This window comes from Tauraco erythrolophus, chromosome 11, assembly GCF_009769465.1.
Source record: "Tauraco erythrolophus isolate bTauEry1 chromosome 11, bTauEry1.pri, whole genome shotgun sequence".
In the NCBI taxonomy this organism is placed as follows: domain Eukaryota; kingdom Metazoa; phylum Chordata; class Aves; order Musophagiformes; family Musophagidae; genus Tauraco; species Tauraco erythrolophus.
Window position 1 is genome coordinate 18,300,482 of NC_141475.1, and position 16,156 is coordinate 18,316,637.

The 16,156-nt window shown below is 52.3% G+C and overlaps 2 protein-coding genes across 2 annotated transcripts; one reads left to right on the plus strand and one right to left on the minus strand.

The window, feature by feature from the left end:
- Positions 1-181: 181 nt before the first annotated feature.
- Positions 182-5,717, minus strand: PDCD1 (programmed cell death 1). Its single transcript, XM_086618649.1, has 5 exons — positions 5,621-5,717; positions 3,047-3,379; positions 1,896-2,051; positions 1,222-1,256; positions 182-400 (listed from the first exon to the last, which is right to left on the minus strand). The coding sequence occupies exons 1-5, from the start codon at positions 5,715-5,717 to the stop codon at positions 182-184; spliced, it is 840 nt and encodes a 279-aa protein (XP_086474775.1).
- A 4,469-nt stretch (positions 5,718-10,186) lies between these two features.
- Positions 10,187-15,405, plus strand: DYNLT2B (dynein light chain Tctex-type 2B). The gene is made up of 5 exons (XM_086618444.1): positions 10,187-10,254; positions 10,786-10,919; positions 12,539-12,608; positions 14,326-14,389; positions 15,023-15,405. The coding sequence occupies exons 1-5, from the start codon at positions 10,187-10,189 to the stop codon at positions 15,068-15,070; spliced, it is 384 nt and encodes a 127-aa protein (XP_086474570.1). The 3' UTR covers positions 15,071-15,405.
- Positions 15,406-16,156: the final 751 nt, after the last annotated feature.

Sequence of the window (16,156 nt, forward strand, 5' to 3'; positions counted from 1 at the left end):
CCGTGGTACCCATCCCATGGTCGTGATCCCACCACAGCCAGGACTGTCCGATATCAACTCCAGCAGCAGTGCCTGTGTCACTCCGGTCCTTGCACGCTGGATTTTTCCCAACTGCAGTGGGAATGAGGGGCTGGGCAGCCTGCCTCTGCCTGCACCCCCAGGCGAGGAGGGACCCCAGCCCTCAGCAGGGCTGTGACTGCAGCTGCCAAGTCCTCTTGTCCTGGTATTTCTTCCTCCGCTCCGGTGTGACGGGTTTCTCCTCTGGGAAGATAATGGTGGCGTATTCGGTCTCGTCGACTGTCCAGATCTCAGGGAACACCTGAGTGCACTGGTCACGCTGAAACTCCAGCACACCATAGTCCACGGTGGACACAGACACCACAGGGGGCTTCTCTTCCTTCTGCAAGGAAACCCAGTCAAGCTGATTCATCGTCTGGGGGTACCTGCCATCCCCAGAACAAGCCCCCCTTTTTACAGCAAGTGCCAAAACTGGCTCTGAAGCGTCCCAGGGGGGTGAAAGTGATACAAAGCAGAAAGACGCACAGACCTGGGATAGCGTTTGCCCAGAGAAACCAGACCATGAGCCTTGGGGTCACAGCCAAGGCCGTGTGGCTCTCTGCCTCTGTGGGCAGGTGGGGCTCCCTGCCTGCCCAGCTATTGAAGGCAGGGTCATGCCAGGAGCCCTTTTCCCACCTCTCCATTAGGCTCTGAGCTGGCACAGGGTGCACAAAGAGAGCTTGAGGCTGAGTTTGCTCAGCCCAGAGACAGGAGAGCAAGGAGGGACCTACTTGCTGCTTTCAGCTACCTAATGGGGTTGGAGAGAAGATGGAGCCATCCTGGCAGTGCTCAGCAAAAGGAAGAGAGGAAGTAGGGACAAGCTGGAGCAATAGGAATTTTAGCTTAATATATTGGGGGAGAACATTTTCTCTCATTTTCTACAGCAATGCAACCCACTGTGAAAGATAAACCCTGCTTTGAGAAAGGGTTGGACTACAGAGGTCCCATCCTATCTCAGGCAGTTTTTTGATTGTGACAGGGCTGTGCTGCAGGTGCAAAAAAGCAGTTGTAGCTGTGCAGAAAAGATCAAGCAGCACCAGAGAAGACAGGAGAAGCGAGAAGCCTGTGAAGGGCTGATAAAGGGAGGCCCTGCACCCTCTGCAGCCCAGTGATGGCGGGATGCTCCACTGCAGCACAGCAGGGCGTCAGAGACGGAAAACTCACCGCTGGCATGTTTTCACTTGGTGGTTTCTGCACATCTGCAAAGTAATAACACTTTTGGTTAGAAGATGCTTGTATGACAAGACAAGGTGAGCATTTGGGGCTGGGGTTGACCTATGTCCCAGGAGAGCACTGGACACTGCAACCATTGCACCACGCTTCCTCCTTCTCCACCCTGAGTGTTGCAAGGACGAGTGAGATACCAGCTCATGGTCTAGGGTTTAATTTGGATTAGTGGGATGCAATTCCTTAGGCATCCCCTCTGATACAACCCCATGGACTGCCCGCAGCCTGGCCAAGGCAATGTCCAGTGCTGCAGTGAAGAGATGACAAGATGTCCCAAATGTGCCCAAGCAAGGTGCATGGGAGGGACTCTCAGGCAGCATTACAACACCATGCTAACGAGTGGTTGAGAGCCACAGCACGTGGCCTGGGAGTGCTATGAAGGGCCAGCATGGCCCAAAGCACCCTTTTCCCCCAGGCATGGAGATACCTGTCCCATGGGGACATACCACAGTTGAGTTTAGCACGTTGAACCTGCCCGTGTCCCCCAGGGAGCTGAAGGCATCCAGCTGCCCCTGGCTTCAAATTGGGTTTGTTGGATAAGCATCACCCCGTCAGGTCCCCTGGCAGATCCCAGCCCCTTGGTGCAGCGCAGCCCCCATAAAGGACCATACCTCCTCTCTTGTATGTGATAGTGAGGTAGCCAAAGATCAGGAGCACAACTATCCCAGCCAGCAACAGGATGCCCAGGAGCACAGCCTTGATGTAGTCCGGGGAATTGCCTTCCTCCATCTCGGGCTCATCAGTGGTGTTTGTTTTCTCTGGAGCTGCTGTAATAGCCATCCAAAAAAGAGGAACAAACCAGCAGGTCAGGAGAGTAAAACAGCCTTTATAGTCCCTGGGAAAGTCAAAAGGGGAGCACAGGGCTGTCCCCAGAAAGGGCTCAGTCCCAGGCAGGCTGACACAGCCCCAGTATCCCTCCAGGGGCCCTGAATTTGGACGGACAGAGGGATGTTGTAGCCATGTCCCATTCATTCCCGTATCAGATGATGAGGATGATCCCACACCAAGAGCTGGAGCGCACAGGGCACTGCCGTCCCATGACAAGACCGCCTGCCCAGCAGAGCCCCATGGAGGACGTGGCTTTCCCAAGCCTCCCAGCTGCTTCTGCATCCTGGGGCCAGCGCAGCTTCAGCTCATGCTGGGAGGAGGTGTTGTGAAAGAGAGTTAATTTTTGCAGTGTTTTTCCTTTTTACAAAAGGCCATCTTCAGCCTCTCAAAGCCTCCATGCTGCCAAGCAAGTGCATGGCATATCTTCCTGCAAGATCTCAGTCTCCCACACCATGGGGCTATGGGACCCTCCCAGGGCACAGTTGTGCAAGAAGAGTATCTACACCAACACCAGCTGTTCAAGGAGTCTGAGCCCTGGTCATCACCCTAAAGGTAAGCCCTGTTCCCCAATAAAAGAGCTGTTCAGGGGTGCAGGCAGCTCCCTATGCTGGTCTCCTGCCTCCATCCATGGGTAAGGACTTGGTCCTCCCCACAGCATCACTAGAGTCACAGCCCCAGCAGGATGGAGACCTCTTGCCTCACGGCCAGATTCAGCCACAGTGCAGAGAGGGAGGACAGCTTGTGTCCCTGGGCATCGACCAGGCATGCAATGGAGCAGGGAAAGGGCAGAGCTGTGCTCTCCTGACCCACAACAGGTCCTTCCCCAGCGAGCTACAGCCTGCCTTGTGCCCTGGGGTTGTAGTGTGCCTGGGGGCCACAGCACCACGGGATGACACCGAAGACCTGTCCCCATCAGCTCAGCCCCCAGGCTGACCTGTGACCACCAGGTGGGACCGGCTGCTCTCCATCACTTTGTCAGGTTCAAAGAAGGTGATCAGCCCACAGTAGTAGAAGCCCGAGTCATTCTGGTGAAGGTTCAGGATCTCAATCTTGAAGGCAGAAGTGTGGTTGGTGAGGACGTACTTGTCCGTCTTCATTGGGGGGATGTTCCGGCTGATCTCAGCAATTTTTTGGGCTTGGCTATGGCTGGTCTCCTTGTACCAGTTGAGGCTGTACTCCGAGCCAGAGTCATTCTCCTTGGAGATGTTGCAGAAGAAGGTGGCTGAGCCACCTGCAGGGACAGTTAACATGGCTGGGAATAAGGTCACTGTTTGGGAGAGAGGAAACAAGGAAAAGACATGGTTACCAAAGGCACAGGTCTCAGAAATAGCCATAGCCCCCATGCAGGAACCAGGGATGCAAAGAGGGTGAGAGCCCTCCATCACCCCTGATAGTGCCCCATCCCATGGAGAGTTGATGGGCTCCTATGTCCCAAACCTGAGGCTCCAAGTGTTCCCCAGCTGTTTCACCCTCAGCTCCTGAAGGCCCCTATGGGGATTTAAAAAAACCTGCCAGCAAGTGCTTGCGAGCCCAGCCCCATGCCATCGCCAGCACGCGGCTCATCTGCAGCCAGGCTCTGGGGTTTGCCAGCAACGCAGGAAGCCTGATGCTCGGCCAGTCTGCAGCATCACCCCAGATCATGGAGAGGTACATCAGCCCATGTCTCCCCGCTCCTGAGCGTGTGCCAGTGGCTGGAGGGGGATCTTCAGGGATAGTAACTGTACCGTGAAGTGGTTTCAGCAGAGCAAATAGTGCTCTGAGCTACCTAAAATTAACCCAGAACACCTGTACAAGGGAAAATAGACTTTGGGAGTTGTATTATTTTTAAATCTATGCTGTATTTTAATGTCTGAGTCAGCCTTCCTCCAGCTGTTGTTGCCTCTGAAAGCAAGCAGAGGGACCGAGTCCTGGGCCGGGGCAGCAACCCACAATGCAGCCTATTGCGTGCACCCATCGTGAGGTGCTCTAGCTCCGTCCACCGCTCCATGCTGGGAGCACAGAGCGGGCAGGAGCTGCCCTGGGCACAGTATTTGTCATCTCCAGCCTGACACCATCTGACAGGGCAGAGCAACCTGGAGCTTACGATGCTGTCCCTTTCCAGCTGCCCATCCTCTCCTTGCATGTACCTGGGCACCCACCCTGCAGGGTCCCAGCTGGGCTTGCCAGGCTGCTCCCAGCACAGAGGGCAGTCGGCCACGGCCGCAGCCCCCTGGCCCTTCGCACCAGCCCTGCTGCTTCACCACGTTTCCCTGCCAGTGATCCCAGTGGGTTCATCATGCCCCAGGCAGCAGGAATGCTTCGAACACGGGCTGGGCTCACAGTGCCCTGGCTCAGCCAGCCCCATCCAGCAGGACAAGGCAGCTGCTGTATTAACTTTTATTCGGAGCAACGAAAAGCAAGAAGAAGCATTTTTCACATGGGTTATCTGACCAAGCAATTCAAACTGCCAATGCTTTAAGTCCCTGCCCTTAAGAAATTTATCTTCTCTTTTCAGAAATGGCCACCAGTAGCAGCCCCAGGGCTTGCAGGCAGAGTTAGAAAGTCTGCCTTGTTCCTCCAGCACTGGTCTGAGGCCATAGGACCATGACCTCATCATCACCAACCAGAATAGAACAGGGACCATTCCTTGAACAAATACAGGATTAGATGGAAGACTGAGCTGAGAAACAAGAGAAGAGACCGAACAGGAGGAGGGAAGTGCCCCAGCTGCCGTGCACACTCCCAGTGCCTGCAGCCAGATAATTAATTTTTGAAGAGTTCTGTGTTTCTCGTGTTTAACGGGAAATATTTGGCAGGCTCAGGGCTCTTCTTCCTACCCAGTGCCGCTGCCGGCAATGAATGAAGCGCTCGGAGGACTTCTGAAAGCAGAGGTTGGGTTTACATGTTTCCCTGCATCTTTCCAGCACTACAGGCAACACCTGCTCCAAGGGGCGCCCAGCCCTGTGTCAACCCTCAGGCAAGGAACACCCGAAGCCATCAAAGAAAGAGCCGGGCTGTGAGGAAGAGGGGACATGGCTTCATCAGGGCTCTCCTTCACTCTGCCTGTACTCACTCCTTCCCCTCCACCTCCCCTTCTCTCCCGAATTTCACTCTGAGCAAAACCGCACGCAGGACCCTGGCTCCCTCAGGGTAAAGCCCAAACCAGGAGGCGCAGCCCAAGGGCACAGCCTGAAGCCGTAAGAGCCAGAGCAGAAAACCCCAGACCCCGCATGGCACCGGCAAACCCAGAGGCTCAACACCAAACCCCAACCACAGCCAGTGTGCCCACAGCATGGCTCCAGTGTCCGCGGGCTGAGGACCCATCCCCTTCTCCATCCTTTAACCCCATTTCTACCCCAAGCATCCCCATTTCCCTCGCTTCAGCGGCACGTACCCAAAAGCTTCAGGGTTTTTGCCTTCTTGATGCCAGAGCTATTTTTAACTACAAAGCTCCCAGCCCTTAGACATTTTCCACCAGGTGCGAACGACGCGGGCTGCGCCAGCAAGCGCGCCACGCTCCAGTACCTACCGCGGCGGCAGCCGGCCAGCACGGGGCCACAGCAGAGCAGGACAGCACAGAGGCTGGTCAGGGCCACCTCCATCATCTTCGAGGCACCCAGAGCCATGGCGAGGCAGTCAGTCCCCTGCCTGGCCCCGCGTACTGTGCCACGACGTCCCGCCCTCGGCTCTCACCGTGCTGCCTTCCCCGCTCCGGCTGGCGCGGAAGGGGCTGGGGTGGAAATGAAACGTGACCATCTCTGCCCCAGAGGGAAACCCAGGCTGCCTCCCGCCCCCGGCTTCCTCCCCACCGAGGCAGGGATCAGCTGAGCGAGACGGGCCCCTTCCCCTCCCCGCGCGCTCCCGGCGCGCTCTCATGCAAGCAGCCAGCCGCCGAGCAGTGGGGACAGGCACCGCCAAACCCGCACCCTTTCTGGCGAAAACTCCCAGCCATGGGACCATGGGGGACATGTACTCAGCTCCAAGCCTGGCCCACGAGTGAAAGGACTGTCTTGGGCTCCTGAGCACCCATGGGTGCTTGTGCTGGGTGCCCATGGCAGTGTGGCACCAGGCAGCTGGGAAGAGTCTGAGCAGCCATGGGGCACCCTGAGGGCCTGTGGGCAGGCTGCTCCCACCAGGAAGAGATGGGAAAGGAGGGAGAAGGAGAAAGAAGAGATGGAGAAGGAGGAGAGAAAGAAGGAAAAGAAGAAGAAAAAGGAGGACCAGGAGATGGAAAAGGAGAAAGAGAAAGAAGAGATGGAGAAGGAGGAGAAAGAGAAAGAAGGAAAAGGAGAAGAAATAGGAGGAGATGAAGAAGTTTTGCCTCCTTAAGTGTGTTTCTCCACAGACAGATTTGCAGAGAACCGGGGCAGGTGCCCGGGGCCCGGGTGCTGTTATTGGGGTGACCTTTGCAGCAGACTTCTTTAATTTTTCCACCAGCGATGTTCTCCACTCACCGTGCTGACTAATACTCGCATAGGAAATCACCAGCGGTGAAAGCGCACCGTGGCTGGCTCCTCCGCTTCTCTCGAACACAGCCTCGGTGCCACACAAATTTGGCAAACGTCAGGGGAAAATTAATAACTGGGGTGAAGGATGTGATTCTCGTGATGATTACATTATTTTCCAGACTTTCAGAAACAAACTGCGGGGCCAGGGCTTGCTCACCTCTCACTTTCAGATATGGCCCCGGCAGGTGAGCGGGCTGGGGGAGCCACCCTGAATTCGGGATGGCCAAGGAGGGGGGTTCTGAGCTGGGGCAGGCAGGGCTCACTGTGGGTTGGTGGCTCAATCCAGCCTGCCCTAGGTCCTCTCTTCCAGTCTCCTCCTGGCATTGCAGCATCATTTTCTCATGACTTTCTGGCCCTGCTTGTCACCTTTCCATGCGCTTGGCCAGAGGCCACCTCCTAGCAGGGTTGCAAGTGGAGTGCTCTCCACCATGTGCAATGGTGCTGGTGGATTCTGAGGTGGACATCGCCTCTTCCTTCACAATTTCCTGCATTCTCATTTAAAAAAACCCTAACTAAACTAAACTAAACTGAATTCCAGAAAATGCGGAAGCTCACAGCAAGGAGGCTTTTCCACCTCAAGGCTTTGTGTCCGCAAATGGTGACACCAGGCGCCCGAGCCAGGTGCGAGGAGGCTTGTTTGGTACTTGCAACATGTTTTGGTTTCTAGAGGCGGAAGACGTGACGGGTATCACCACCGAGATCACGACTCATCAAGCCAAGGATCGGCAGGAAAAACTGGCTCATCCTCCCCGCCTCACGTGGCAGCGGAGGGCTCTGATTAAAATCATAGCATGAATTTCTCAAACTTTCCAATATACGCTCGAAATGGAGCATAAGTTGGTACTTGGGGTGCGAAGGCTGCTACATCCACTAGAATCCAGTGGTGGCCAGATGCAGACCATATGGCAATGTTTTCCTCCAGAAAACCGTTTCCCAGCACTCGTCCCCTGCTCCCCAGGCTGGGGACTGACACCAACACCGGAGCCTTTCCAGGCTGGCTGGGGTTCAGGATGAGGCCATGTGTGGCCAGGAAGTGCTGGGGAGCATGCAGCAGAAACCGCAGGGGAAGACGCGCTGGGAGCTCTCGGGCAGCACAGTGATAGAAAGCTCACTCTGCCACAAGAGAGAGAATGGGGAGTTTTTTTCCTCTTTTTGCTGAAAAAAAAAATTGAAAAGGACAAAAAGAATAAAAGAAAAGATTAATCTCGCTGCTAGGAAGCTGGGAAAGCGAGGTGAGCAGCGGTGCCGTGCCCTAGCCCAGCACATGCCCCGGGTGCCAGCACCACAGAGGAGCCGGGCTCCGGCCCCGCAACAGCCACCAGGCTTTGGGTAGGCTTTGCACCCTGCCTGTGCCCTGCCTGCACCCTGCCTGCACTCTGCAAGACCAACACAGCTCCTGCTGGCTCTTGCACCAGCTTTGCCAGCACCAAGGAAAAGAGCCTGGCTCCAGCCGTGCTGCGGCTCCCGCTCATGCTGGTAAATCCCCTCCAGCCCTAACGGGGTGGATGGCACATCTTGGGATTAGCTGAGGGGGGCCTGGAAAAGGTCCTTTCATGCTTAAAAAAAAAAGAATTTTCTTTTCTGAGGTGGAATATGGCACATTGCATGGGGCAGTCCCCTTCTGTGTAGCCACCAAAAGAGCAAAAGAAGGGCTAAAAAGGAAGGAGAAAAAGGAATAAGTGAGAAAACAGTTTGTTCCTCAAAACTAAGAGGCAGGAACTTCAGCAAGCACATGTCACACCACTTCCCCAAATGAGATGGGGAACACAAGTTAATGTGAAAAGGTGCTGAAGAAGAGGCACCCAAAGGTTCCCAAAGATCCCTCCCCCATTGGTTTAACGGAATTCACATCTGTGGGTCTGACCCAGGCAGGAGGCACCGTGGCTGGGGCAAGAAGAGGAAATGGTTAATGGTGTTTGCAAATAAACACGGAGAGCATCAAGGTCTTTCAGATACTTCTCAGAAGTTAGGAAGGCCCCTGCAAACTATTTGCATGAGCAACAAGCCTAACCCTTCGGGGAAAGGCAGCAGCCCTGGGGGGTGGGTAAGCAGCCAGTAAGCAGCGGGATGGAGCACAGTCATGAAACCTTTAGCGAGCGGAAATCTGCAGGGCCTGGGCAGGGCAATGGTGACTGCAATGCAAAGGTGCCACATGGGTATGGCACGGGGTCACCACCACCTCCAGCATGGCAGCCCAGAGCAGGTTGAGGCAGGACCTGGCACCAGTTGGGATGCATCCGTGTATTCCAGGCAAAACTTCGGCAGAGGCATGTCCTGCCTCCTGGTGCAACCTCACACCCTCCTGCACCCAAGGGGCACCTCCAGGCAGCACCCTGCCTGCAGAGCCCCAATCCTGGGCATCCCCCAACCCTGCCACATGTGACGGCCCTCTCCAGCCCCTCGTCCCCAGCACCGGCTGCCCCTTCGCGCTGTTTCCATTTGAAGCGCCCAGGGACCTTTCTCAGCGGTGTCACCCGCTGCACATAGGAAGCATCATCGATCTCGGAGATTGCTGCATCAAGATAAACCGCGGAGGAAGAGGGACGTCAGCTTCTCAGCAGGGGGCTGTGGCACAGCAAGCTGCCGTTCACCAGCCTTCCTTGGGACAGAGAGCAGCTGTGGACAGGGAAAGGCGTACAGGGGCTTGACGGGGAGAGGATATCGGGGAGCGACAATTTTATGCCTTTCTGGAAGATTTAAGAAGCTCCTGGAGGAGATTCCATGAGCAAGGCTGGGATCCCTGTGCCGATGGCTGGGGAAGAGCGTGCCGCTGCTGGGGCAGGACAGGAGCACAGGGTCTGGCAGCAACACACGGGCAAGAATTGGGGCACCAGGCTTTGTAAGGGCAACGATTTCAGGGCGCGCGCTGCTCCGCCTGCACCCACTGCCCCTGCAGCAGCTGGAGGGTCCCAGCAAGGCTCCCGGGGCCGGAGCCAGCGCCTGGGGCTGGGAGCCCAGCACAGCCCTCCCCTAGCTGAGGCCATGGGCTTGCAAAGATGACTCCGAGCACAAGGCCCCCTCTGCGCTGATGGCACCCGGGGAGCGCGGGCATCACATCCACAGCTGCTCCAGCACACCACGGCCCGGGCAGAGGAGCGGGCAGGGGGTCGGGCTGAGGCCGCCGGTTCGGGGTGCAAGGAGGGGACTGGGGGAGCACCCCGCGACGTGAGGTCATCGCCTCGCCGAGCGGCCGCTCGCTCTGCCCGCCAGACCTCCTGCCGCCCTCACCTCCCCAGGCAGGAAGCTCATCAACTCCTTCATTTACAATTACAATTATTATTGCAATTAGTTACCATTTATTTCATCGTATAAATTTTTTAATTGTAAAAAAAAAATGGCAAAATAAAATTTTTTTCACAAATGTCAAACACACCTCCCCCCCCGGGCCCGCACCGGCGCCGGGGGTCCGCACCCCCCGGGCGCTGCACCCCGCGCCGCGAGCCCGCGCTCCCACGGCCACGCGCCACCCGCGGCGCGGGGCGTCGTGACGTACCGTGGCGCGTCGTGACGTAGCGGAGGAGGGAGGCGGAAGTGGCGGGGGTTGCTGTGGTAACCAACGCCGGGGCGGCCTGCGGGGGACCGCGGCCATGGGCGAGCTGGAGCCGGACGAAGGGGCCGGGAACACGTACAGCCTGCGACCCGGCCTCCAGCGCCGGTGAGCCGAGGGGGAGCCGGGGCATTTGCGGGGGTTGGGGGGTGCCCTGGAGGCTCCGGGAAGGGAGGGCGGAGGGTCGGGGGGCAGCCCTGGGGATGTGGGGGCTGCGGTGGGGCTGTCGGGGAGGGGAACCCTGGGCATGGGGGGCTGACATGGGGCTATAGGGGTTGGAGAGTGTTGGGAATGGGGGAGCCCCCGGGGATGGGGACTAGGGGGGGCACTGGGCTCCCAGAGCAACTTTGACATGAGATGTAGGGGGATGTGGATGGGGAGGCGAAGGGAGTATGGCTGGGGGATGCTGCTGAAGGGGCAACCTCTGATAAGGCTGGTTTTGCAGCTGTGTTTCTGGGTGTTTGGCTTTTGGCAGGGCTGGTTAAGTATCTCCATCTTAGCTGGGCTTTTTTTTTTCCCCAGGGTTTGTCATTTTTCTTCAATATGTGAGAGCTAAATTTTCCCAGGTGGGGTTATGTATGTTTTTACACATTGTGTGAACTTTCTGGGCCTTCTGTTGCTGCTTTTTTGCCCTGATAGATTTAAATCATCCACAGTAAAAGAATGCATCCGTGCAATACTGAAGGAGAAGCTGGCCAATGTACAATACATCCCAGAAGAAATGCCTCAGCTTACAAAGTCTTTATCAGAGACAATAAAATACAGACTGAAAGGTAAGAAGGTTTGTTGGGGATGTAATTTATTTTCTTACTGTGTCCTCTCTCTTTGACACAATCTCTATTTCCTCCTTTATTCTTAAAATCTATTTCTTCCCTGTTGACTAACTCAAGTCTACTGTTATGAAACATTCTGGCCTAGATACAGACATTCCTTGCCTGTGGAACTAGAAACCCAATTCAAGCAGATAAGATTTATTTTCATATAGAGCAGCTAGTGTGGGATGTCAGCCTTGAAAGGGCTGCAGGGGGAAAGAAGCTCTATTAGAATGACAGAAGAAGTGATGCTTCATTGCTTCTTGCTTCAATAAACAGAACCATTCCTGCTTTTTTTCTGCTGCAAGGTAGATCAGAGTTGGGTCAGAGTGGAATAGCAGGGAGGTCAGAACAAGACCCAGTGGGAGCAGCAGAGGGGGAGCACAGTCAGCCAAGGAGGGGTATGACTACAGCCTTACAGCACTGGAAAAAGGTTGTGGTGGTGCTGCTGCACAGGATGCCCTCCAGCATTCTTTGAGTCCAAGAACTAAGTTTCAGGCTCCATCAGGTGTTTCCTGTGTTCAGTGCTGGAACAAGTACCTAGATGTGTGTTAGCACGGTCACTTTTTTTTTGCCTTCTTCCTGGGACAGGCTGGTGCTCCATCTGCTGGGCTGGCCTGACACAGTGACACAGACATACTGTCACCCTCGGCAGGAACCATGGATTTCTGCTTCTCCTGGAGTTGCACATCTGCTTTAAAACCAGCAGCAGCTGTAGTCCCAGCACGTGTTGATGCTGAGCTAATACGCACAGGCTTGGCTTCAGTAATGTGTAAACACACTCGCGATAGCCTGAAGCAAGACTGGCCTGGTGTGGCCATTGTATCAGCTGGTATCTGTGATAAGCATTGAGATGGTGGATGTTACCAGACCCAGCATGTCGTGTTCAATCCTCCAGTAGAAACAGTGCACTGGAGTCTTCCTGGAACACTGCTTTGCGGAAGACGGGCATTAGGATCTATATTTTATTTTAAACATGCTTGTTCTGATTTGGCTTCTGGAACGTTGCCATGGCCTGATTGGATCTGGCCTGTGCCCCAAAGCTATTTCTTTACTATTGTAAAACAACTGCATATCTTTGCAGACACATAATGTAGACCTGCATATGCCTTTATGTGTCCTTTTATGCCAGCTCAGAAGCCAAGGAAATACCTATGTGACAGAAGAATCTCCACAATACTTTTGCATCAGAACAGTTTTAAAATAAACCATTTTTTTTCAAATTGTATTTCATCCACCAGCTGCCTTATTTACATTCTTTCCATGTGTTCAGTTCTTGAAAGCTGTCAAAGGAGAATGCTGACATATAGCGTCGCTGTTCAGGGGTGCCTTCTGCCTTAGATGCAACTTTGGATGGATGCCCAATACCCTGCTCACCCTGCTAACTCCAATAAGACTGTGGTAATCCATATCTAGGAAAATGAAGCCGCAAGGCAGTCTGTCCACTTTGTCAATTGCATGGACTTGTACAGGACACTTACTTTGAAACCAGAAATCTTTAGCTTTCTAGATCCTGTTTTCAGTTCATATTTTAAACAAGTTGTTGCTCTCACTATTACTTTTTTTTCTTCTCTCTCCAGAGGAGGGATTTGACAGGTACAAGATGGTGGTGCAGGTTGTGATTGGAGAGCAGAGAGGAGAAGGAGTGAAGTAAGTTTTGCATCTTCCAACTGTATTTCTATCATTTTTTGTTGGCTTTGGGTGGGTTTTTTTTTTAGGAAGCTGCTTTCAACTTTTCTAGGTACAAAGACCTCTCTGCAGATGATAAAGCGTAAAGCACTTCCTTTTCTCTTTAAGTGGCAAGTGAGGGTTTGGATTGTAACTGATTGGATTACCTGGTGATAATTAGCTGTATGGTGGTTCTTAGCAAGCTGAAATGCTGAAAAGCATTTGTGAGGAGTGTTGCAGAAGCACATTTTACATTGCATTCATGACGAACCTGAGCACACACCCAGTCTAATCTCGAGGCCCTGCTGGAGCACAAGAGCTGCGATAACTCACTTCTGTCTAAAGCCAGATTTCTATAAGTACTTCGCTTGCATTTAATCCCCCCAGGTAGGCATTTTTCAGAAGTTTACATTTCTGAAATCCCAAGGCAATACTGTCATGGGAATGGAGTCTAAACTGTGGGTGCTGAGCAGTTGCAGTCTAGCTCCAGATGCCTGCAATCAGCCAAAGAGTTCCTCTTGTCTGCAGTGGTGGATTGTGGCTTTCCATTACTAGTAAACAGGGAGAAGACAAAAGAGAACAGCCCACAAGGTTTACGGGCTTTATCTGTTGGCCTTATCTTTATTATTGTGCCTGATACTCCCAGTAGAAGGTAAGCATAGCAGAGCTGCAATTAGATCTGCTGCGTCAATGTTCTGGAGGTCAGGAAGGAATATCTGTACCTGCTGCTTAGGCTTTTGTCAGGAAGGTCTGTCTGCAGGCAGACTGCTCCAGAAGCACCATACCAGCGTGAACGGTTCAATGATGTGGTCTGATCTGAAACGTGAAGCCCAGCAATACAGACTGACAGAGAAAATCCTCTGGTTAGCAGTAGGCAGGAGGCAAGACTGAAGCATGATTGTGATCACTAACATCCTTAATACAAAATACTGGGTAACCAGGGTATTCCAGAGGGAAAGTGGAATATATTCAACGATCTTATAACAATAAGTCATACGTGTAGGGACTAGGAACAAAATGCTGTGCCACAGACAGGGATCCTGTCAGCTGAGACTGACTGGGGCAGGCAGCGAGCTGGGCATTTGCAGCAGAGAAAGGGGAGTGTCAATGACTCTAGACAAGGCAGCAGCGAGGTCTCGCCTGTAATATCCTGTTACAGTCCAGTTGCTTGTCTTCAAGGTAAGGATTGGACTGAAGCAGATGTAGAAAAAGGCCAGCAGGATGGTCAGGGAACAGAGAGCACAGATATGAAAGCACTAGAAGAGCTTAGCTCATGGTCTAGTAACACGCCACCTGCCAAGGAATATGATAGCTCCCTATAAATAAGTTGGGAGTGTGTATCACGAGGGTGCAGGAGGTGAAGGACAAGAACAAATAAGCTAAAGTAGCCACCGATATGCATACCCCAGAAGTCAGATTCTTAAGCACCATAGCGATGAGGTTTCAAGCCTTGCTGCACAGTGGATGTGGCAGGTTTGACACCTGATGAGTTTGAAGATGGATCTTGATCCACAAACAGAGAGAGTTACAGCATGTGGTGGAATTCAGCAGCAGAGATCTAGGCTCAGGATTCAGGAGAACACTTCCTGTTTCCTTGATCTTTAAAGGAGGCTCAGTTTGCTTTTTGAGGAAAGTGATGACTTGGGTCCTTACATGTGTCCTCTGTGGGTAATGCCTCCACTCTGTCTCCTTTGTCTAGTATGGCTGCGCGATGTTTCTGGGATGCTGACACTGACAGTTATGCTCACGATGTGTTCATGAATGTAAGTATTGGCTGTTTTACCACGGGAAAGTGTAAAGGTACCTGCTTTTGTATGAGAGTGACCTTAAATATGGAGCAGAAAAAAAAACCAAACCAACCACTAGAAGGTAGGAACCAAGACTGTTGAAACAGTATGATTTGTGCCCTCATTCACAAAACATACTTAGATATAGTATCCAACATAGCAAAACTTATTTCCTGAGTAGGTCATACAATACTGTACAAAAATCGTTATACTCACACCTTTACAGGTGGGGAGAGGAAGCACAAGAGAAGATAAAGTCTTCTCATGTGCTTTGCTGAACTCTTGTCATGGAGTATGACTGGAATCCAGGACTGAGCAAAAGTCAAGGGTTTATTTTATTATTTTTTTTTAATTGTATTTTAAACTGACACTTGGACACCTGCAGGTGTGTGGATGGAGTAAACTGAGGTGCCTCTGGCATTCAGACACACTGACCTGGGTAACACCACAAGTGAGGTGAATAAGAAACTAACTAAAAGACAGAAAACCACAATATATTACAAGATAAGGTTATGCTCTGATCTAAGTGTTCCCATAGGATATCCTTTCCAGCTAGGCTAGCAAAGAGCTCGCCTGTACTGACATGAAACCTTTCTCCATTTTCCCCAGGACAGCCTGTTTTGTGTGGTGGCTGCATTTGGCTGCTTCTACTATTGAAGACGGTAAACATTGCACGGAAGGACAGAGGTGGGGGAGAACGCTTTAGGGCACTTTTTGTTAAAGTGCACAAAAAGCATCATGTTCTTCCTTTAGTACCTAACAAAACAACAGCTCCACAAAGCATGTCCTACACCTGCGCTACACACTACAACATTCCTTCTTCCTTGTGGATGGCGATATAGCTTTGAGCACAATATTATTATGTCCTTTATTTAAATGGCCCTTTGTTTTTATATAGTTTGTTGGTCCTAAAAAAGTGTGCACTCCTAAAAAAGTGTATTGCCAATAGCCATTGTTTCTAAGGAAAATTCAGCTTTCGTCTTGAAAGGGTTCTGTTGCTTTTATTTTTGTTAATTTTCTGAAATGAATGAAATATTTATATAAGAAATGTAACACAATAAATCTATGTATTTAATATTTCCTCTCCTGTGGGTTGACCTTTGCTGTTTCCACTGTTTGTCCTTTTTCCTCCACTCTTGCTTATCTGTGCCTCTCAGATGAGCGTTTTCTGAGGATTATTTGTAAATTAACCCATAAAGCCAACCTTGTATTCCAGTTATCCAGATTTGTTCCTGTGACTCCCATAAGGTTTAGGCTGTGAGCCACAGCTAAGTGTCACACAAGATGATATTAACTGATAGGAAGACAAGATATTTAGGACATTAGGTCAGGCCAGCAGCCTGCGCACCCCACTGACAGCCGGAACTCCTTCCTGCTGGAACTCCTCATTGGTTTGGTGCAATTTGGCACCTGTAGACACTGAGCAATTACTGCTCATTGCCCTCTTCAGTAAATACTGCAGTGCTTTCTCAATCTTTGCCTCTCTGTGATTGTTTTGAGACATGAGGGTGGATGTTTGGAGCCCAAATTTGTTAAGACTCCAGCCTCAGAAAGGAGCAGTAGAAAAGGCTGCAGTAAATCAGAAAAAACAAGTGCTAAAGTCTCTCATCTCCCCAAAAGTTGGAGGACTGGGTTGGTTCGTGAGACATTAGGTGCCACCAGAGTGCATCTCATGCCCATTGGAGATGGGAGGGGTTGCTGCATGGTGATGCCTGTTCTCTCTGTGCTGACCAAGGAGCAAAC